This window comes from Nicotiana tabacum, chromosome 14 (genome assembly GCF_000715075.1).
Source record: "Nicotiana tabacum cultivar K326 chromosome 14, ASM71507v2, whole genome shotgun sequence".
Taxonomy (NCBI): domain Eukaryota; kingdom Viridiplantae; phylum Streptophyta; class Magnoliopsida; order Solanales; family Solanaceae; genus Nicotiana; species Nicotiana tabacum.
Window position 1 is genome coordinate 71,103,946 of NC_134093.1, and position 19,442 is coordinate 71,123,387.

The window sequence follows — 19,442 nt, forward strand, 5'->3', positions numbered from 1 at the left end:
TTCCAACCAAAATTTTCAAAAAATTGTTTAGGACAGTTGTTTCGTCCGGTGATTCCGAGTACACCAGTATAATTTCCTACAGATTCCGGGAATTTTGGAATTTTCCGGCGTATAGTAGCTTTTCCGGCGTGTGTGAGCCATTCCAAGCACTTTTTGACAAAACTTCTTTAGGATAATTACTTGTCCAGTGATTCCGAGCCTACCCATATAAGTTACATCAAATTCTGACAACTTTTATTTTTTCCGGCGTGAACAGTAATTTCCGAAAAAGTTAATGTTTTCTGGTGGTGTTTTAGAACGTATTTTGTAGTGTGAAATTCGACTTAGTCTCACTATTTTCAAATGTCTCCGGTGACTTAACCTCTGTTTATCATCAACCACCTGGTTTTGTTGCTCAGGGGCCTTGTATGTTGCTTACGCCGGTCACTTTATGGTCTAGAGCAGTCTCCTCGAGTCTGGTATGGTAAGTTCAACAAAGTTATCCAAGAGTTTGGCATGACTCATGGTGAAGTCGAATGATAAGCTTGCAGATATTTTCACCAAGTCCCTCACTGGTCCTCGTATTCGTTACATGTGTAACAAGCTAGGTACATATGATTTATAGGCACCGGCTTGAAGGGGAGTGTTAGATAGTTATATGTAAATAATCCTAATCCCATATGTAGTAGGAGTAGAATATGTTCTAGTCCCATATGTTGTAGGAATAGAATATATATTATATATTGGGCTCATTGTATCATTGTTATAAAATAGATTTTTCTCCAGTGCATTCTCATATTAATCTTATCTAATCTTGGGTCACCGCACATCCATCCAAGCATCTGCATTTCTGCAACACTACTATATAAACATAACTAAGCTTTGATATTTCAACCATGCTCTTCTCATGCTAACTAAACTTCGCTCTTTTCATGCTAACTAAACTTGCAGTGCTTATCCTAAAACCCTAACTCTCAAGCTTTTGGTTGACACCCTCACTAGTTTCGTTAATTAGCACAATATCATTAGCAAATAGCATAACCCAGTGGACCTTATTTGTAGTGCGTTGGTTAGCTCATTTATAACTAGGGTAAATAAGCAGGAATAAACGCTCGACTACCTACTAAGCCTCTACCCTAATCCCCAGTCTCCATGCTTTCCTATATAGAGTCATGTCCTTGGTGAGCTGAAGATGGGTTATGTCATGCCTAATCACCTCTCCAATTCCTCCTCGGTCTACCTTTACCACTCCTTCGGTCTATCAGTGTCAACCTCTCCCACCTCCTCACTGGAGCATTTGTGCTCCTCTTTTCACAAGCCCGAACCATCACAGCCTTGCTTCCCACATTTTGTCCACCACTGAGGCAACTTCCACCTTGCCCCGTATATCTTCGTTCCTGATCTTATCTCTCCTAGTATGCCCACACATCCATCTACGCATCCTCATTTTCGCTACATTAATGTTCTGAGCATGTGAATTCTTAATTGGCCAACACTCTGCTCCGTACAGCATAGCTGGTCTAACAACCGATCTATAGAACTTACAAGTCTCTGTGACACATTTTTATCACATAGGACTTTTATAGACATTTATATATTTGATATGAATTCCTTTCTTCTCCATCACCCACCTTCTGTGTTACTCTATCATATGCTTTCTCTAGGTCAATGAACATCATATGTAGATCTTTCGTCCTTTCGCGATAAATTTCGACCAAACTTCTTAGCAAGAATATAGCCTCAACTGTAGATCTATGATTCGTGAGTTTAATGCCACGATAGTTCGCACAACTTTGAATATATCCTATGTTCTTATAGATTGGAATCAGGATGCTCTTCCTCCACTCTTCAAGCATCCTACCACTTCCTAGTATAGCATTAAATAACTCGGTGAGCTATACTACTCCAACCTCTCCAAGACACTTCCAAACCTCTATAAGGATACTATCTGGGCCACAAGCTTTTCGAATCTTCATATTTTTCATGGCATCCTTTACCTCTGTCGGCCTAATTCTACGAGTAAAACTAAAGTTTCTATCAAACATCTTGGAGGTCTAAAATGCTATCATCTTGTTTCGTTCTTTCCAAACATTAGATTTAATGTGTTTTATTTATTTGGGAAAGGGTCAAATAAGTTTCAAATACTTGGATGTGTGTTCAACTCCTACCCTTAATTGTTTCCTTATTCGTGTGTTCTTGAACCGACTCTACTTGATTTTGGGGTTTCAAGACTTGACCTTAGGTTTCAGCATTATTGGTATCAGAGCAAGGTTGGTGTGTTCTTCCCGTATCACCTTTTGATTAAAGAAAAGGCCAAAAACGTGGGGGGAAAATCTAGGAAGCATCGAGAAAGAAGAAAAAAAAGTTTGGTTTAATCTTGAATTGCTCTTGTCGTTGCGATTTTATATTATTGTTTTTTTTTACTTGATCTCTATCAAAAATACTAAATATCTCTTGAGATTCAAATTAATTAGCTTCATATTGCTAACTGATTCTTTGATCTTTATAAGGAAACTTAATATCTAGTGTGATTCATGTTAGGAAGGAAGAATGGCCATGTTCGTGAAAGTATGAGAAAATCTGTTGATTCGATGAGACTAGCCCCAAGAAGGAATGGATCATGACGGATGTGTGTTGATTGTCATGCGGTCAACAAGATAGCGGTAAAATATCGACGACTTATCCCCCACTCGATGATTTGTTAGATGAGTTAAGTGGGTCAAAATTCTTTATCAAAATTGTCTTGGAAAGTGGATACCGAAAAATCCGGATGAGAAATAGAGATGAATGGAAGACCGCCTTTAGGATTAAAGTTGGTCTTTTATGTGAAGATGGACATGCTCTTCGAGTATACCAACGCCACAAGCAACTCTCTGAAGCTTATGTACCATTTTTTTTAATAACGGTAGTATCCAAGCAAACTTGTTGCACACTTCGACTATTCCACCAAATACTCACCATCTCCCAATAGCACAGGTATAGGATAACTCAACCTCACCCTATCAAGGATTTAGCAAATGGGAAGAAATAACCTATTATTTTTTGTCTCTATCGGAATGTGAAATCAAGTCTTCAATGTTTGTACTCACTTCATTCACCACTAGGTCACACCCTTGGTGTGGCTCATGAACCATGTTTTACGTGCTTTCATTAGCAAGTTTGTGTTAGTTTAGTTCAATGATATAATTGTGTATAGCCAATCATAAGATCAGCACTTGATACATTTGAGAAATGTTTTTGGAATCACTCAAAGTAGAAAAGTTGTATGTGAATCTTAAAAAGTGCTCATTTTCTTTGGATTGAATTGTTTTTCTAGGTTTTAAAGTGCGTTCTAGGTGTGTAGAACAGTAGAAGTCGATGATGACTCTGCTTCTATGGCAAAAGTTAGAAGCTAGAGCCAAGAAGATCAAGAAGCCAAAAATTTCTTTGTTATAATTATATAAGAATCCATGAATGGAGAGGTCAAAAAGTTCCTTTTGGAAGACGACTTACGATTGGTCAATTTGCTTTAGGCTTGTGCACAAGAAATGTCCAACACTTGCTGACTTGAGTTAAATTGAGTCAAGTTATATTAGTTAAACCCTATGAACTTATCATAATAAGTGATACATGCCCATGCTTGTCACATGTTATATAGTCTTTATTAAATATTTTTGAGGTCTTTATTAGCTTAATTATGGGTTAGACATGGTATTTAAGGTGGGAAATCACAAATAACTATTTTTTTACCTGTATTTGAAAAATAGTCATTGATCCAAATGTATTGAAAAATAGCCGTTTTTAATACAAAAATAAAATCTGAACAAAAATAGCCCAGAGATGTGGACTCATCTTTTTCATTTTTTCAAACTCCATGATATTATCCTGGAGTTTCACTTATAGAAGTCTGAAACTCCAAGATATCATACTAGAAATTAATAATTTCTACAAGTAAAACTCTGTGATATTGTCCTGGAGTTCAACTTATACTACTTAAAACTCCGGAACAATATCCTGGAGTTGAACAAAGAATGAAGAGGAAATGGTGAAGATGAGAGGAGTACTTGTACTGGACTCCGATTACACACAGATCTGAGAGAAAATATCTCCAGCAACACAACTTAACTTCACTCCATTTAATGTTATTTTTGAGTCCAGCATGAATATTTAGTGAAGATGCAATATCTTACACTTCTGGGTTAAGATCGTATTCTATCCATTTACAAAGAATTTAATCATTACCCGATGTTTCGATTATAATTTCGTCAGGCTGCTCCACTAAAAGATAAACTTTTTCATATAATGAATTTGATAACTTCATCAGCAATCATCGCCACTACCATCACCGGCGAAGTCAGACGCAACTTTAAACACCTTCGACATCGAGTGTTGCACCAAAATTATTTCTAGTAATAAACTTATAGTCTTGCAAATGATACCTTGGCCTTTCAAAGACCTATTTTAACTAACACCAGATGGGGGCTTTTAATGGAATATTTTTGGCATTTCTTTTAAAATTCTCTTAAACTCGGATCCAGTATAATATAGTGAAATTTTCACTTATAAAGTTCTAAACTCCAACATATTGTGCTGGAATTTCACAATTGCAGAGTTTTCTACACCAGCATGATATGCTGGAGATTCACTTGTAAAAGTTTCAAACACATATTATGCTGGATTGTTTATGTGTAACGAGCCAGCAGGTCGTTTTGAGAGAATTAGCCCCGAACCCCTATTTATTGCTCCCTCTATTTCATTTTTGTGGTTACGTGACTTGCCGGGAGGATTTGTTTTTGGTTTCGTAGTGAAATGGGACACAGTCCCAAAATTGGAAGTTTAAGTCGTAGGAATTGATCGTAGGTTGAATTGTGTGAAGACGACTCCGAAATGGAGTTTTGACGATTCCTATAACTCCGTAGAGTGATTTTGGTCTTAGGAGCGTGTTCGGATGTTGAATCGAAGGTCCGTAGGTCATTTTAGCGTCAATTGGCGAAAGTTGGAAATGGGATGATTTTTGGGAAGTTTGATCGAGAGTGGAATTTTTTATATCGGGGTCGGATTCCGATTCCGGAAGTTGGAATAGGTCCGTAATGTCAATTATGACTTGTGTGCAAAATTTGAGGTCAATCGGACTTGATTTGATAGGTTTCGGCGTCGGATGTAGAAGTTTGAAGTCTTAAAGTTCATTAGGCTTGAATCGATGTGCAATTCGTGTTTTTAGCGTTGTTAGATGTAATTTAAAGGCTCGACTAAGTCCGTATGATGTTTGAGGACTTGTTGGTATGTTTGGTTGAGATCCCGGGGGCGTCGGGTGAGTTTCGGATGGTTAACGGATCATTTTTGGACTTACAAGATTTCTGGTGTTGGGTTGGTTCTGGTGTCATCGCACCTGCTGTGGGTTGGCCGCAGGTGCGGTCTCGCATATGCGAGTTGGGAGTCGCAGATGCGGAGGCGAGGAGGATGGCCAGTGGTCGCAGGTGCGGTGTGAAGGCCGCAGAAGCGGAGTCGCTTCTGCGGAAGCGAACCAAGTGTGGGAAGGCATGTCCGCAAAAACGGACGTGGTTGCGCAGATGCGCACCTGCAGAAGCGGGATTTGGACCGCAGAAGCGGAATCTGTGCCAGGAGCCATTTCCGCAGAAGCGTATCTCGGGCCGCAGAAGCGCATCCGCAGGTGCGGAACCTGGAGCGTAGGTGCGGGCCTTGAGGGTCTTAAGTGATTTCCGCAGAAGCGGAGGAATTTAGCGCAAAAGCGATTCCGCAGGTGCGGTGGAATTGGCCGACAATGCTTAAAACCGAAGGGTTTCGTGATTTCTCTCATTTTGAACTTTGCAACCTCGGTCTAGGGCGATTTTTGAGAGCATTTTCGAGTGATTTCTTGAGGTAAGTCTCTTGTGCTTATTTTTTATCAATAACCTTGTTTCCCCATTGATTTTCGCACCTAGATTGTGTGTGTTTAAGGTGGAATGTGGGAGTTTAAGGCTAGGGATTTGGAGAGTTTAATTTGAGGATTTGAGTGGCGACTTGGTGTCGGATTTTGGTAATCTTGGTATGGGTGAACTCGATATCGAATGGGTGTTCGTATTTTGTGATTTTTACCCGATTCCGAGACATGGGCTCGGGTCGACTTTTTGGGGCGATTTTTCGATTCTTTGCTTAAGTCGTAGTTTCAGTATTTAAATTAGTTTCTTGTAGTTGTATTCATGATATGTAATTGCTTTTGGCTAGATTTGGGCCATTCGGAGTCGAAAAATCGAGGGAAAGGCATCCTTATCGATTGCTTGAGCGAGTTTGAGGTAAGTGATTTGTCTAACTTTGTGTGAGGGAAATCCCCTTAGGATTTGGTATTGTGGTAACACTGTGTGATATATGAGCGCCGTGTACGCGAGGTGACGAGTGCGTACACGGGCTAATTGTGGAAATATCGGTTCTTGCTGAGTTGTTTTCTTTTAAATTCCTTAATTGAGTTTCCTTAGCATATGTAGTGATCATGTTTAGCCTAGTATCGCATGTCTACGTGTCTTAACTCTTACTTGCAATTTGTACAACATGCTTAGTTGAATTACCTGCTTCCCTTGATTTGAATTAAATCTTTAACTGTAAGATCCCTTGCTGTAAATTCGTTGTTCCTTCGGTTATCAGCTGCATATTTACTTTGGGACCACGAGGCGTTTACTCGGGAGATTCCCTTGTACTGCATATTTACTTTGGGACTACGAGGCGTTCACTCGGGAGATTCCCCTATCTGCATATTTACTTTGGGACTACGAGGCGTTTACTCGGGAGATCCCCATGTACTGTATATTTACTTTGGGACTACGAGGCGGTACCTTGGGAGATCCCCCTGCCGTGTATATTTACATTTGGGACTACGAGGCGGTATCTCGGGAGTGCCCCTGTTGTTACCTCTAATTGTTGAGCTGTTAATTTCTGAAACTTCTCATTTTAAATTTGGAGTCATTTCAAAATATTATTATATCTTTTGCCTTACTTTTCTTTTAAACCAGTAGGGCCCTGAACTGACCTCGTCACTACTCTACCGAGGTTAGGCTTGGCACTTACTGGGTACCGTTGTGGCGTACTCATACTACACTCTGCACATCTTTTTGTGCAGATCCAGGCTCTTCCCACCAGACCAGATACCAGTGAGTTGGACCGCACGTGGAGACTTCAAGGTAGATCTGCCAGCGTCCGCAGACCTCGAAGTCCCCTTCTATCCTTACTATGTTGTTTTCCTTATTCTCTTTAGACTCTGATGTATAGAGACACTTAGTATTTGCTCTTAGAAGCTTGTGACTTATTTCCACCGGGTTTTGGGAGTTGTAATTATTGATTTGCAGTTTTATATTTATTTCATGTGTTTAGATTGGAGTTCAATTTATTATTATGTTATTCCGCAAATTTGTTAGGCTTACCTAGTCTTAGAGAAACACTGTTATTTTTCAATTAACAGTCCGAACACTGGCCAGCCCATGCTAGTTTTACGTATTTATCCACTGAATTTCGGACCGTGTATCATAGGCCCTCGCGGATTTCTCAGTTACCAAAGGCTGATTCGGAAAGACCTTGGAGTTCATTTTCTAGTATAAATACACTTACTTAGGTGTAAATAGCATTCAAATTGCTATTCTCTTTAAGAGGACTATTTTCTCGAGTTCTTGGAACTTGCAAAGTTCCAACCAAATTCATTTTTTCCTTGTTGTATTTGTTAACAGTTAGATAAAGTTAATTGTTTTGAATCCTTAATTCTAAACTTAGGGTTTAATCTCCATTCTGTGTGACTAACCAGTTATTCGTTTCTTTCCAAACCCATGATCTAATCAATGTTTTCTTGTTTAGGGAAGGGTCCAAGTTTCATGTACTTCGATTTGTGTACAATTCCTACCCTTTATTGCCTCCTTGGTCTAGTTCTTGATTCTTATTCTTGTTCTTGTGTTCTTGAACTCATTATACTCCTTTTGGGGGTTTCAAGTTTTGATCTTGGGTTTCCGCATCATTTATGGCTAGACTAACCAAACAAAGAGGGAGCTAAAAATGTTTCCACAAAAATTCAAAGTTTTGAACATCTCTGCCACAAGACTCTTACAAAAGATAACAAGGAAACAAATAAGTGAGTTCCATCGTTCTAACTTCTTCCTATACAAAATTCATGGATTCATAACATCTTCTCAATTGTAGAATGTAGTCGTACTAAGCCTCCCATGTAACTAGGACCAAGTACATCTGTTATTTTCAATGGAAGCCTCTCATGTAACAAGGACAGAGTAAAGACACTAATTTCAATGGAACTTTTGCTTGGCAGATAGAAGGTGCTGGATAGAAGCTTCTTGCAGGCTGAGAATCAAACAAGGTATAAGATCAAAGGTTTACAAGTGAAGGTTTGGAGGGATCCAAGTTAACCAGGCTACCCCTTGACTACCTACATCACAGTACACGTTTTTTTTCCTTTGCCTATTGTCCTTTTGTTTTTACGCTACTGAAAGAGTTTGTTCACTCTCAAATATAACATCAACAAACTTGTAGCTTGTGGAAACAACAACAAACCCAGCGTAATCCCACAAGTGGGTCTGGGGAAGGTAGTGTTTACGCACACCTTACCCCTACCTTGTTAAGGTAGAAAGGTTGTTTTCAATAGACCCTCGGCTATCGGAAACAAAAAATAAAATAAATTATTATTTGTTCTTTCTATTTCGTTAAATAAAAAACAAAAGGGTCAAAATTACCCCTATCGCTTGGTAAATGGCCTAAGATTACCCTCTGTTCACCTATTGGTCCAAAAACACCCCCCCACCCCCCACCCCCACCCCGTTATTTCTATTGCTAAAAATACCCCTCGATTTAATGGCAGCAGATGTGGGCCACAATTTTAATATGTTGGCAGTGTTTTATTGTGCCATGTGGCTCTTTGGGTCAGACAATATATATGGGTATAATACCCGCCTCATTATCCGAACACACCCCAATTCTTTTATTACCCGGGTTAAAAATAACCTTTACCCAATCGATCACACCTTTTTTTACCATCTCCTCCATCACTCCTCCATTTTTGTCGCCCCCTTGCACAGTCCATTTACTCGCTCCTTTGTTAAAACCTAAGTTACTCAGACTCGGGTACGGGTATCCGACACGGGTACGGATCAAAGGTCGGATCCTTCATGATCTAAATTTTAGGATTCGAGGATACGGATCGTACGGGTACGGGAATTCGGCAAAAAATAAATTAAAAATCTAAAAATATAGCTATAAATTGGATGAAGAAAAAAATTTGAATTTTTTTGGCTTTGGTCACAGAAAGTCGAGATGAAGCAAGAGAGACAGAGAATGGCTTCTTTGTCCATTTTCTTGGCCTTTTGGAGGGAAAGTAGGTAGAGAAAAGATAGGAAGGATGTATTTTGCTGTCAAGAAAGTTCACTTTGTACCCCTCTTTTTAGACAAGAAAGTTCACAACCTCACTTTTTAGACAAGAAAGTTCACTACCCCACCCCCCACCTATTTGACAAGAAAGCTCACTACCCCACCTTTTTGACAAGAAAGCTCACTCTGTACCCCATTTTTCTGACAAGAAAGTTCAGTACGCCACTTTTCATGGGATAGTACAATAACAAATATAAAGAGATTTGTACCACTTGCCTTTATTTAGGGAAATCAATTCTCAAAATTTTCCTAAAAAGTTTGGTCAACACACCCGATCTCGTCTGACCGGATCCGACACAGATCCCACACCCTTACCCATGTCAGTGTCGTGTCGACACGGGTACTGTGCCCAAATTGCCGAGTCCGAGTAACTTAGGTTAAAACTCCATTCACCATCTTATATATCTTTCCCATTCATAAGAGAGAATTTAATCGAAGAGATCCCGTAAATCTGCAGTTAACCAAAGTAGACTCTTAGCATTCGCCATTTTCTGGTGGACAAAAAGAAAGGTGGCTAGACGAAGCAATGGTCACCGCCGATGATAGAGTAGAAATTGCAGAAAAGGCAAAACAATGTGTAAGGAGGGCGAGAGATGAGAAAGAGAAAGGAGGGAGGGAGAGAGAGAGAAAGATAGAGCGAGAGAGAGAAGCAGGTTTGGATTTTGGGGATAGTCATCATACGAAGAAGAAAGTTTGTTCTGAGGATAAGTGAGTTGGCAAGTTCTAAGGCATTTTGCAGGTGAAAAGGTGACGGTAGCAGCAATTTTGGGAGGTAAGGTACAAGGGGGAGTCGAAGCTGAAGTTAAAGGGTCTTCATCATTTCATTTTAGTGCAAAGAAGCGGGAAAATACTTGTTTTGATTTACCTATTTTACCAATGTCGTCGGTGTCGATTGTCGATTGTTGCGGTGGAAGAAGAAGGTGGCATCCTTTTTTTTCAACCGGGTTATAAAATAAATGGGGCGGGTTAGAAAAAGCGCCAGGTTTATGATACCCATACGTATGGACTAAAACCAGGAGTAACATGGCCCAATAAAACGCTGCCAACACATTAAAATTATGACCTGCATGCCGTTAAATCGAGGGGTATTTTTAGCAGGTATGTTCCCTTTTCTCCACTATTTTTCTTATTTAGTAAGTAAGTAACCCATTCCCCCTCCCAAGTTCCCATTAGTGCTTCTTTTGAACTCTTTTCTATGGTGGGTGGGCCTAATGAGAATGAAATTGGTTGACAACACTTGATTTTTGTATTGTATACGGAGTAGTAAACTAGAATTCCCTCTACTTCATTGAAATTTGGGAGGGCCACCATGTTCCACCATTGCTAAACTAAGTTGCACACACTTCATGCCCACAATGTGTTTAATAAAATGTTTGAATGAGTACTTTGTGCACTGGTGAAGTCTGAGTAACCGAGTGTAGTTGTATGTTATATCGGGCTAAGTGTGGGGTGTGTAGAGGTGATTTTACATAATTAGAAGCTTGGTTTTAATGTGCACATGTCGCCCACACCATGTATCTTATATTATGTTGTAGCACTTTGTATAATTAGCTAATGCGTGTACTGGTTGTAGAGGTTACAGATCATGTGCCACTTACTTGCATTAAGGCTAAATCACTTCTCCATTATCAACCATTTGTTTTGTGTGGCATAGTTCGTGAGTTATAATTGTGCAGCATGGGGAAGTCTTGAGTACCCATTGACTTGTGGTGCAACACTTGTGCGTTTTAAATCAAAATTGTGAGTCTAGTATTTTTAAATCGCAATTGTGAGTCTAGTACATTGAGCATTCGGTTTTAAGTGTGGGGTCATCTATAACTCTCACGATAACCTTAGGCGGATTTCTTGATTTTTTCTCACATTCATGCTTATTTGTGTTGTAGGTTGTTATGGCTCGTGATAATGCAAACAAGGGCAAGGGAGTAGGGAAGTCCTCCACCACTGCTCTGCCTCCCAAAAAGCGTAAGCAAGGGGAAGGATCATCTAGACAAGCTAAAGGGAAACAAGTTGCCATAGAAATAACACGGTGGGGGTATTTTTGGACCTATAGGTGGACGGAGGGTAATTTTAAACTATTTACCAAAAGATAAGGGTAATTTTGACCCTTTTCCGATTAAAAAAAGAGATCACGGGTGCATCACTAGTTTATTACCTGCACTAGGTTACATTCGGTCCTCTTAGAAGAGCTTACATCATCCCTTACTCCACCAGAGAAAACATCAATGGCTCGTTTTGCATTGTCTGGCATGTTTGCATCATATTTGAAGTCCCAGTTGAGGATCTGAAGCATCAGACGCAATGCTGCTGTACAAACTTTAACTTCGGGAATTGCAGAATCAGATTCAATTATTTTATTGGAAATACTAACAGCAGCATCTTGTGCCCAGCAGTAAAACATCTGCACATTGGAAATACACCAAAAAGGGGAAAAAAGAACCCATGTGAACCATATTAATTTAGTGAAAAATAAGAAACTGCAAACTGAACTGAGGGGCCTGATGGAAGCTGTATCCAAGTCAGGAAAAAATATCAGCGCCAATGGCAACTGACTAACCTTTAGATATTCTAACTCAAAAGAGACTCGGCACTGCTCATGAAACTCACTGGGAAGGGCCATAGCAGTTGAAGTAGAAGGTGAGAATTCAGATACCTGAAAAAGACGCAGAACAAATTTCAACTGAAAATATTATGACTAAATACTGATTCGATTTTACCCACATGAAAGACGGGAAATGTAAAACAGTTGGTAATGGCTTTCATGTTAAAGTTACAAGATATTGTATGTGTGATGTACCAAGGATTCCAGAAAGTTCAATCCAATGAACTGCACATCAAGACCATGGCTGCCAACTACCGCCTGTCTCACCTGTCATAACACAAGAATAAAGATCGCATGCATTGAAAAAGGATAACCGTAATCGAGTGTGCCATTTTAATCCTTCTCAAAAATAATAATCGAGTATGTCACTGTTGCAAAAATGCAGAAAGAAATTTAGCACATTCAACTTAATAAAATTTTATCACTTGTTCTACTGTCGCATCTACTGTATCATCAAAAGACACAGCTGTGACTAAAAGTAGTCTAAATATCTAAGAGTGCAAGAATAATGGGGAAGAGGGGCTATCCTATACTCTTCATGGCATAAGGCTATAGGCCTCATTCTGGGAGATATTTCTTAATGTACTTCTGGAAAAATTGAGAACTTTGATGCTGATATGACACACAAATAATCTTTAGGGAAAGCTTCCATCTTTGATGGTTTACATAATTTTCACTAAAAGAGAAACGACTTAAGAGGAAACTTCTGTTTCATGGGACTGTGTGAAAGGGGGAAACAGTGGCCAGCTGGCAGTTTCTTGTTCCCCTGTTAAGTGGCTTTTATACTTAGGAATTAGTAGCTGGAACTTTTATGGCACAGTGGATCACGTTATTCTCATCTAGCCTCTATTTGAAAATGTAACACTATCAACTGCCTCTTAGCATTCTATGTTTTACCTTCCGAGACTAACAAATGTCTTCTGTCTTCTGATTAGGTGACTTACCATTTTTAAAGCTTGTATTTCTAATTGTAAGCCTCATAATAGTTGAGGGTATTGCGGTGTAGTTTCTTATATGGTCCCTAAAATACTCAGCTCATGAGCTAGATTTATGGTGGAGTTAGGTCCAAGATCCATTTTCCCAACATGAGTGCTCCAATGAGACTCTAGGCTGGAAAGAAATCCTAAACCTTTCTTATTCCACAGCTGTGACGACCCAAGTAACTCTGACATTTCATCTTGATTTTGCATATGTAAAACGAGTCATGCTCTATCAAATATGCTGGCATTTTGAGTCGCTCTGCAACACTGGTACCTTTTTGCGCCTGAATGTGTTTTGAGAGAAAACGGCAGTGCTTGAGGCTTACCATAATGGAGGGTAAAAATTCCAATATTTAAGGAAGAATTAAATAATTAGTTATCATAAAACTACATAAAGGATATTAAAGAAACAAAAGCTTCCCCAAGCATAGAGAGAAAGGACAGGCACAGGTAGCTAAGCTGAAGCTTCTCATTAAATTAATACTCAACTATGAAAAGACTTCAATAAATTGGCTTCGAATTTAAATAGGACTGTTAAAATTTTAAAAAAAAGTACATGCTAAAAACGTTAATTAAATATCCAATAGCCCAATTTTTCATAACTGGGCTGCCGATGACATGATGATATATGCAATATCAATTGATCAATTAACTAGTAACTACGCCTCAATTTCAAACTATTAGGATTCTGATATATGAATCATTTGTACTCAATCCTATCTATTAACTCCTATTACATTCCAATAATTATTAATTTGTCTTTCAAGACAACACACGAGTTCTCTAATGGTCTCTGAGTATCACACTTATCTCAACATAGACATACAAGCCCCTAATCAGAATAAAAAGACTCTTGGCAAGTATCATAGCATATGTAAGTGTACTAAAAGCTAAGCCCTAATCCAGCTAGCTAGTTTTGCCTGTAGGAATCCTTTGATTCCATCATGTTCTGTTTTTACTTTTTACCTAAATTCACATCGATTCCAAAATTGTATTTTCTTGTATGAAAGTACATCTATGCATTTCTACAACATTCCTCTTGAAGAGTATTTGACCTTAGAGGTCCAACACTCACTTTCACATGCTAATATTTTTAGATTAATAACCGTTCTATAGAACTGGCATTATGCTCATTTGGATAAGGTAGAGCCAGATTTTAACCTTTTTTAGGTATCTTTTATTTAATCCATTTCAAGAGAGCTCTATGTGCCCCCAAAATAAATCTGAGATTTTCGTTTTCTTGCACATAAATGTCAAAAATCATAACTGTCAAAAATGACCCTTAAGGCCCTATTGCCCATGTATGCCTCAGCTGCAACCCAAGGCATAAGGCTCTCTCTGGTATCTTTTAAAAGCAAGAAGGCCTATGCTGCTGGAATGTGTGCTGATCATTGGAGCTTAAACCCATATGTCTAGACTCCAGAGAACATCAAACCCAAGTCAGGATGATCGAGCATTTTCTCATTTGCAAAATTTCAGAGGAAATGCTAATTATGATGGACATTTCCTCACACCATGTCCATGGGAGGGAGGTCCAGTTATTGCAATAAAAGAATCACCAAGAGTTAGGATCCACGAAAGATTCCAGCCCCTCCTGTCTAAAAGGCAAGGGAGGTCTGAGATCAGTCAAGCTTTCTGAGAGTTGTCAGGCAGCTCAAGTTGGTCCAACCAGCTCATGAGCTGCTTTTGTACTGTGTCCCTGAGACAGTTCATATAACATGACAGTATCAACACACAACTGACAACTTAACCACTTGTCATCTCAAGTTGAGAAGAAATCTGTGGTGGAAACAAGGGATTGCTTCATAATCACATTTTATGATGAGGTATAAGAGAGCACTTTTACGATACCTTGTGGGTGATTCTAGTAGAGTCAATTTATATTTCAAGTGGAGGACAAGTTTCTGAGTTTAGGTGGAATTTGAGTGCTATGATAAGTCTGTCCCGTCTAGTTAATTCACTTCGTGAAAGCACATCACTTATGATACCCAAATCATGAAACCATCTAGACTTCTCAGTTAAAGGAAACAATAACAATCCATGTGTTAATATATTATCGAAGAAAATAAGTATTCAGACAATAGTGATGGATAATCTAAGAAAAGCATGTACCTGGAACAGGGTATAAACAAGAAAGAGATATTCATACAATGCCAAAATTATGAACTTGAAAGACAGACCTCAAGGAAAAATGTCTCCTTCTGAGCAGCACTGAATTCTATCCTACACAGAGACACAAGCACCAGTCATGAACAGCTTTTAAATCCCTATTGCTGGGAAATTTATGATATCATGTACACAAAATCCAAATTGAGGAACTGCACATATCAAAGATAATATCTGTGTTGGCTAAGCACATGAATACTAACCAAAGGAAATGATAATAGCACTCAAGCGCACCTTAAAATTAAAAGATCAAAGATGCCATAAAATAAACTCATTCATTTTCAAGAAATAGAAATATCCTTTACACGCTTAAATATGAAAGCTTCATATGAAATCATGGTTTCCTTGTAAATTTTAACTTATCTTGCACAATCTCCAGTTTACAGAGATTCCCTCCGTTGGATATGTGTATACAGAATTGAGCAAGTTCAAGCGCATAAAAGAGCTACTTTTGTGATCACATAACTGCTAGCATTAGCAGGGCAAATATATAACGCGTGAATTATGATGTGCATGACTGCAAACTTCCAATATAGAGCCACTTACCAGCCCCTTTTTATCAACTGGGCAGCTACAGATGCAACTTTTGCTTGAACATAGCCCTCAGGTGAACTAGCATATTGTATAGCAGAGTGGAAGCAAAAGCTGCAGTAAATGACTAAATTTGAGAACACCGCCAGAAAAGAAGGATGTGTCGAATCCTTTTGCTTTCCTTTTCCTTTCCCTTTTTTTTTTTGGTTGGGGGTAGGGGGGGAGGAAAAAACAATTCTTTAAAAGGATGGGGTAAGTTTTATATTGTACAGATGCAGACACCATTGATGAGAAAGGTCTACAGAAATAACAGAAAGCCTAAGCTCATCAGCACGAGAGTTCTGTATTTAAGGAGATAATATTTCAAATTGTTTCTCATTTGTACACATCTCAAAATAATAGAAAAATGGAACTTATATAGAGCCAAAGCAGCTACAATGCTCGATTCATTTAAACAACAGCATACCTTATCAACCCCCTCTTGTCATCAATCTCAAGGGATACCCATTCTCTTAAAGCTGCATCTCGAATTGCTCCAGCAGCCTGAAACCTTGCATTTGCCAACTGAGAATTTTCTGGTAAATAAAAGCAGATTAATCGATAAATAGAAGAACTCGGCACCAGCATTTTTAGCTATCGAGGCAGTTTCTAATCAACTTCTGAAAATCATGTATCTAGAAATCTTTCTTTCTTTAAGAAAGAAAAATAGATTGTATAGTAGCGTGTGTGGTTAGAGGAGTTGCAGATCCTACAACAGCAAAACAGTAATATAAAAATAGACAAGAGCAAGGGGTATTTTTGAAATTTTTGAACATTTAGACCATCGTATACTGGTAAATAAAAGAAAAAGAACATACGGCGTGAATGGAGGACTGTACATATTTAACAAATCATTGTCGGGATAAAAAATATCCTAATGTTCTCCTTCCGCATTCCCTTCTTGGATGTCAAGATTTATGTCATGGACTACTTTCCACCAGTGCCCAATTACCTGTTGGTCTCATCCCATGGCGTGTCTTCTGAAGTCTCTTAGTGCCTTGTGCTAACATCAGCCCACCAGTCGTGCGCAGGCAGAGCCCATAATGCCCACACGCAAACAGCGTAGGCCGCAGCCAATGCCAGATGTAGTCTAGATGCCCCATAGTAAGGGCGCAGCCCTACCAAGAGCCGCCTAGACCAAATTAACCAAATGAAATTCTATCTTGCCCGTACAAGTTACTCGGAGTACTTGCATAGGTCTTAGGGCCATTTTCGTTGTATATATCTTCATTTTCCTATTGTGTATTTGTAACATTCTTTTAGTCTACTACTATAGCTTTGGTTTTTTGTCTAAGACATATGAGTAGTCAAAGTCATCAAGCAAAGAGAATCTTTTGCAAGGGCAATCCCCCTACACCACATGTCTACTTTTACATTGTACTATTTTACTCAATCAATCAACATTCATTTCTTAGTGAAATGAATTCGTATTTCACAATTTCCTTGCGGCTTTAAAGCATTGCATGTGATTGCAACACAACGGCTTGTTAGGAGGAAACAAAAGCACTGTGGTTTTGCCTCACGTCATGATTCCACATTAGACAAAGAAGCGCTATGTGACATTAATACTATCGTTAGTTATGGAAACTTACTGTACTCACTAAGTCAAAAAGTTTGTTGCTCATCCCATCAAGATGCATTTAAATGACAATATTTTTTGACATCCCTATTATCATTAACAAGCCATTAACTAGTAAACAAGTCACTCAACCACACTACAACTAAGACGTAACTAACCTTATGAAATCATCTAGCCAACTCTATAGAAGTGAAAGCTCATCTAATTTAGCAAATTTATTTCTGATAGACACAACGAGAGCAAACATCCTCATCCAACAACACGACTCTAAAAGAAAGGATATTATCGCCATCTTTTATTCCTCTAGAAAAATGATTTTCATTTCATATGCTTGCCTTTTCTTGTTTCTTGAAGCAATGCAATGTTGATAGAGTGAGCCTGAACTTTGAAACTTTTAGACAGCTATGAAGAGGGTGATTATAAAGACCTACCCAGAATATATTTGCATGCCTGGTATGGCCGAGGAGACTGGCTTAGTGACAAAATGGTTCCCTCAGCTGCTGCTGGATTCATATGCATCTGCTAAAACAAAAGAGAGTTCTACAAGTTCTTTAGAACTTACAATCCAAGAGAAATGGCACTAAAAGAAGTTACAGAAAAAATGTAAAAAGCATGTATCCAAAGGAAAATCGTTAGCACAGTCAAGTTTTCTAGTTAATTTTCATGAGCTAGATAACCTCTACAGGTCTATAATATTTTGAGGAACCAAACTCCCTATATCGTCCACGCTTAAATATTCCTAATAATTAACACTTCCAATGGAAGGCTAAAGGCTATTTTGTGCATATGTAAAGGGAAACCTGTAATGTAGTATATGGAATAAAAACCACTACGATTAAATAAGGGGACAAAAAGAGTTATCCCATTCGTCCTACTTTACAAATTGTTGCTTGACTACTTTAAGGTATTAACTTGACTTATCCATCAAATTAATGGTAGTGGAAAAAACTATTAAGTAAAGTTGAAAGCTAATAAATAGAGAAAATATCACATCAATATTGCAGTTTAAAACCTGAATAGTCAATTGAATCTGTATTCTTGAAAGTGGTGAAAGTTATATATATATATATATATATATATATATATATATATATATATATATATCATTAAACCAGTGTTGGACGCCCAGAAAATGGAAAGACTGCCATCTAAACTGGGAGAAAGAGTATTAATTACATAATTGCCCTGGAAACTTTTCAGAACAAAAGCTCAACAACTCATGATGAGTAAGAGAGTAAAGAAATTTTTCTGTTGAGTGTCACTTCATTTTTAAGGTCCTTAAAGGTATTAACGTGAACAAGAATATATGTTAAAGGAAGGAGGAAACGCATTTCTTTATGCAAGATAATAGAGAATAAGCTCAATGCTCTTTCTTACTAGAAAAATGAAAAAATTCCTAATAGTCACTAACACGTGAAGAATGGTTGGGAAAGAGTTAACAGCACGCAGTAGCAAAAAAGTTGAAATGTGCTAGCGAACCTAGAAAAACAATAGAGTAAGAAGTAACAAAAACCAGTTCATTAAGAAGCTTCCTTATGAGAGAGTTCAACTGCTAACTCCGCCACTTTCTACACATCTTTACTTTCCAATAAAGAATACCAGCTTATAAAATATAATTAGGAAACAGCAATATGAACTTTGCGAGCTACATCAATGGATAGTATGAAATCAATTTTTTCAACTTGTAATTCATTAAGGTCAAATACTTGCCGATGCTCAAACATAGTCCAGATGTCCACATTTGTGATTTGATTGTAGAATTTGTAGTATGGATATGGTTATGAGGATTAATAAATCATGGAGAACAATCATCAAGTAAATTGTGTGGCACTGAAGCTCGTCTCTGGAACCCATCAGCAGCAAAAGGGAAAAGAATGGAAAGGGGACCTATTTCAATTTTATAAGGCCTTTAGAATTATACAACATCCAATACCACAAGAATAAATTCTTCAGATAAATACGACTAGACTAACTTAATTTCACAATTCTCAACTAAAGAAGGCATAAACCAAAATGTTTAGCACTCACTTAGAACTTGCCATCACTTAATTTCACCGCATAGGTTGTGCTTTAGATCATTTGGTTTGGTAAAGAGAAGTTACTCGAGAAAACATGGCTGCTAAAAGCAGTACATACCAAACCAACAACAGTTACAGCACCTATACATCTTGATTGCAAC

The 19,442-nt window shown here is 38.3% G+C and overlaps 1 protein-coding gene across 7 annotated transcripts in view; it reads right to left on the bottom strand.

The window, feature by feature from the left end:
* Positions 1-19,442, bottom strand: part of LOC107818350 (uncharacterized) — a 65,424-nt gene that overhangs the window by 45,553 nt on the left and 429 nt on the right. For 3 of the 7 annotated variants that reach the window (XM_016644351.2, XM_016644352.2, XM_016644347.2), the window contains exons 3-9: positions 17,695-17,782; positions 16,112-16,220; positions 15,661-15,759; positions 15,129-15,171; positions 12,164-12,235; positions 11,924-12,019; positions 11,522-11,767 (exon numbers count right to left, since the gene is read on the bottom strand). In XM_016644351.2, the coding sequence (XP_016499837.1) occupies positions 11,522-11,767; positions 11,924-12,019; positions 12,164-12,235; positions 15,129-15,171; positions 15,661-15,759; positions 16,112-16,220; positions 17,695-17,782 (753 nt within the window). Of the gene's footprint in view, positions 1-11,521; positions 11,768-11,923; positions 12,020-12,163; positions 12,236-15,128; positions 15,172-15,660; positions 15,760-16,111; positions 16,221-17,694; positions 17,804-19,442 lie in introns of those variants that run through there. The other 4 variants (XM_016644353.2, XM_016644348.2, XM_016644350.2 and 1 more) reach the window with 4 other exon arrangements.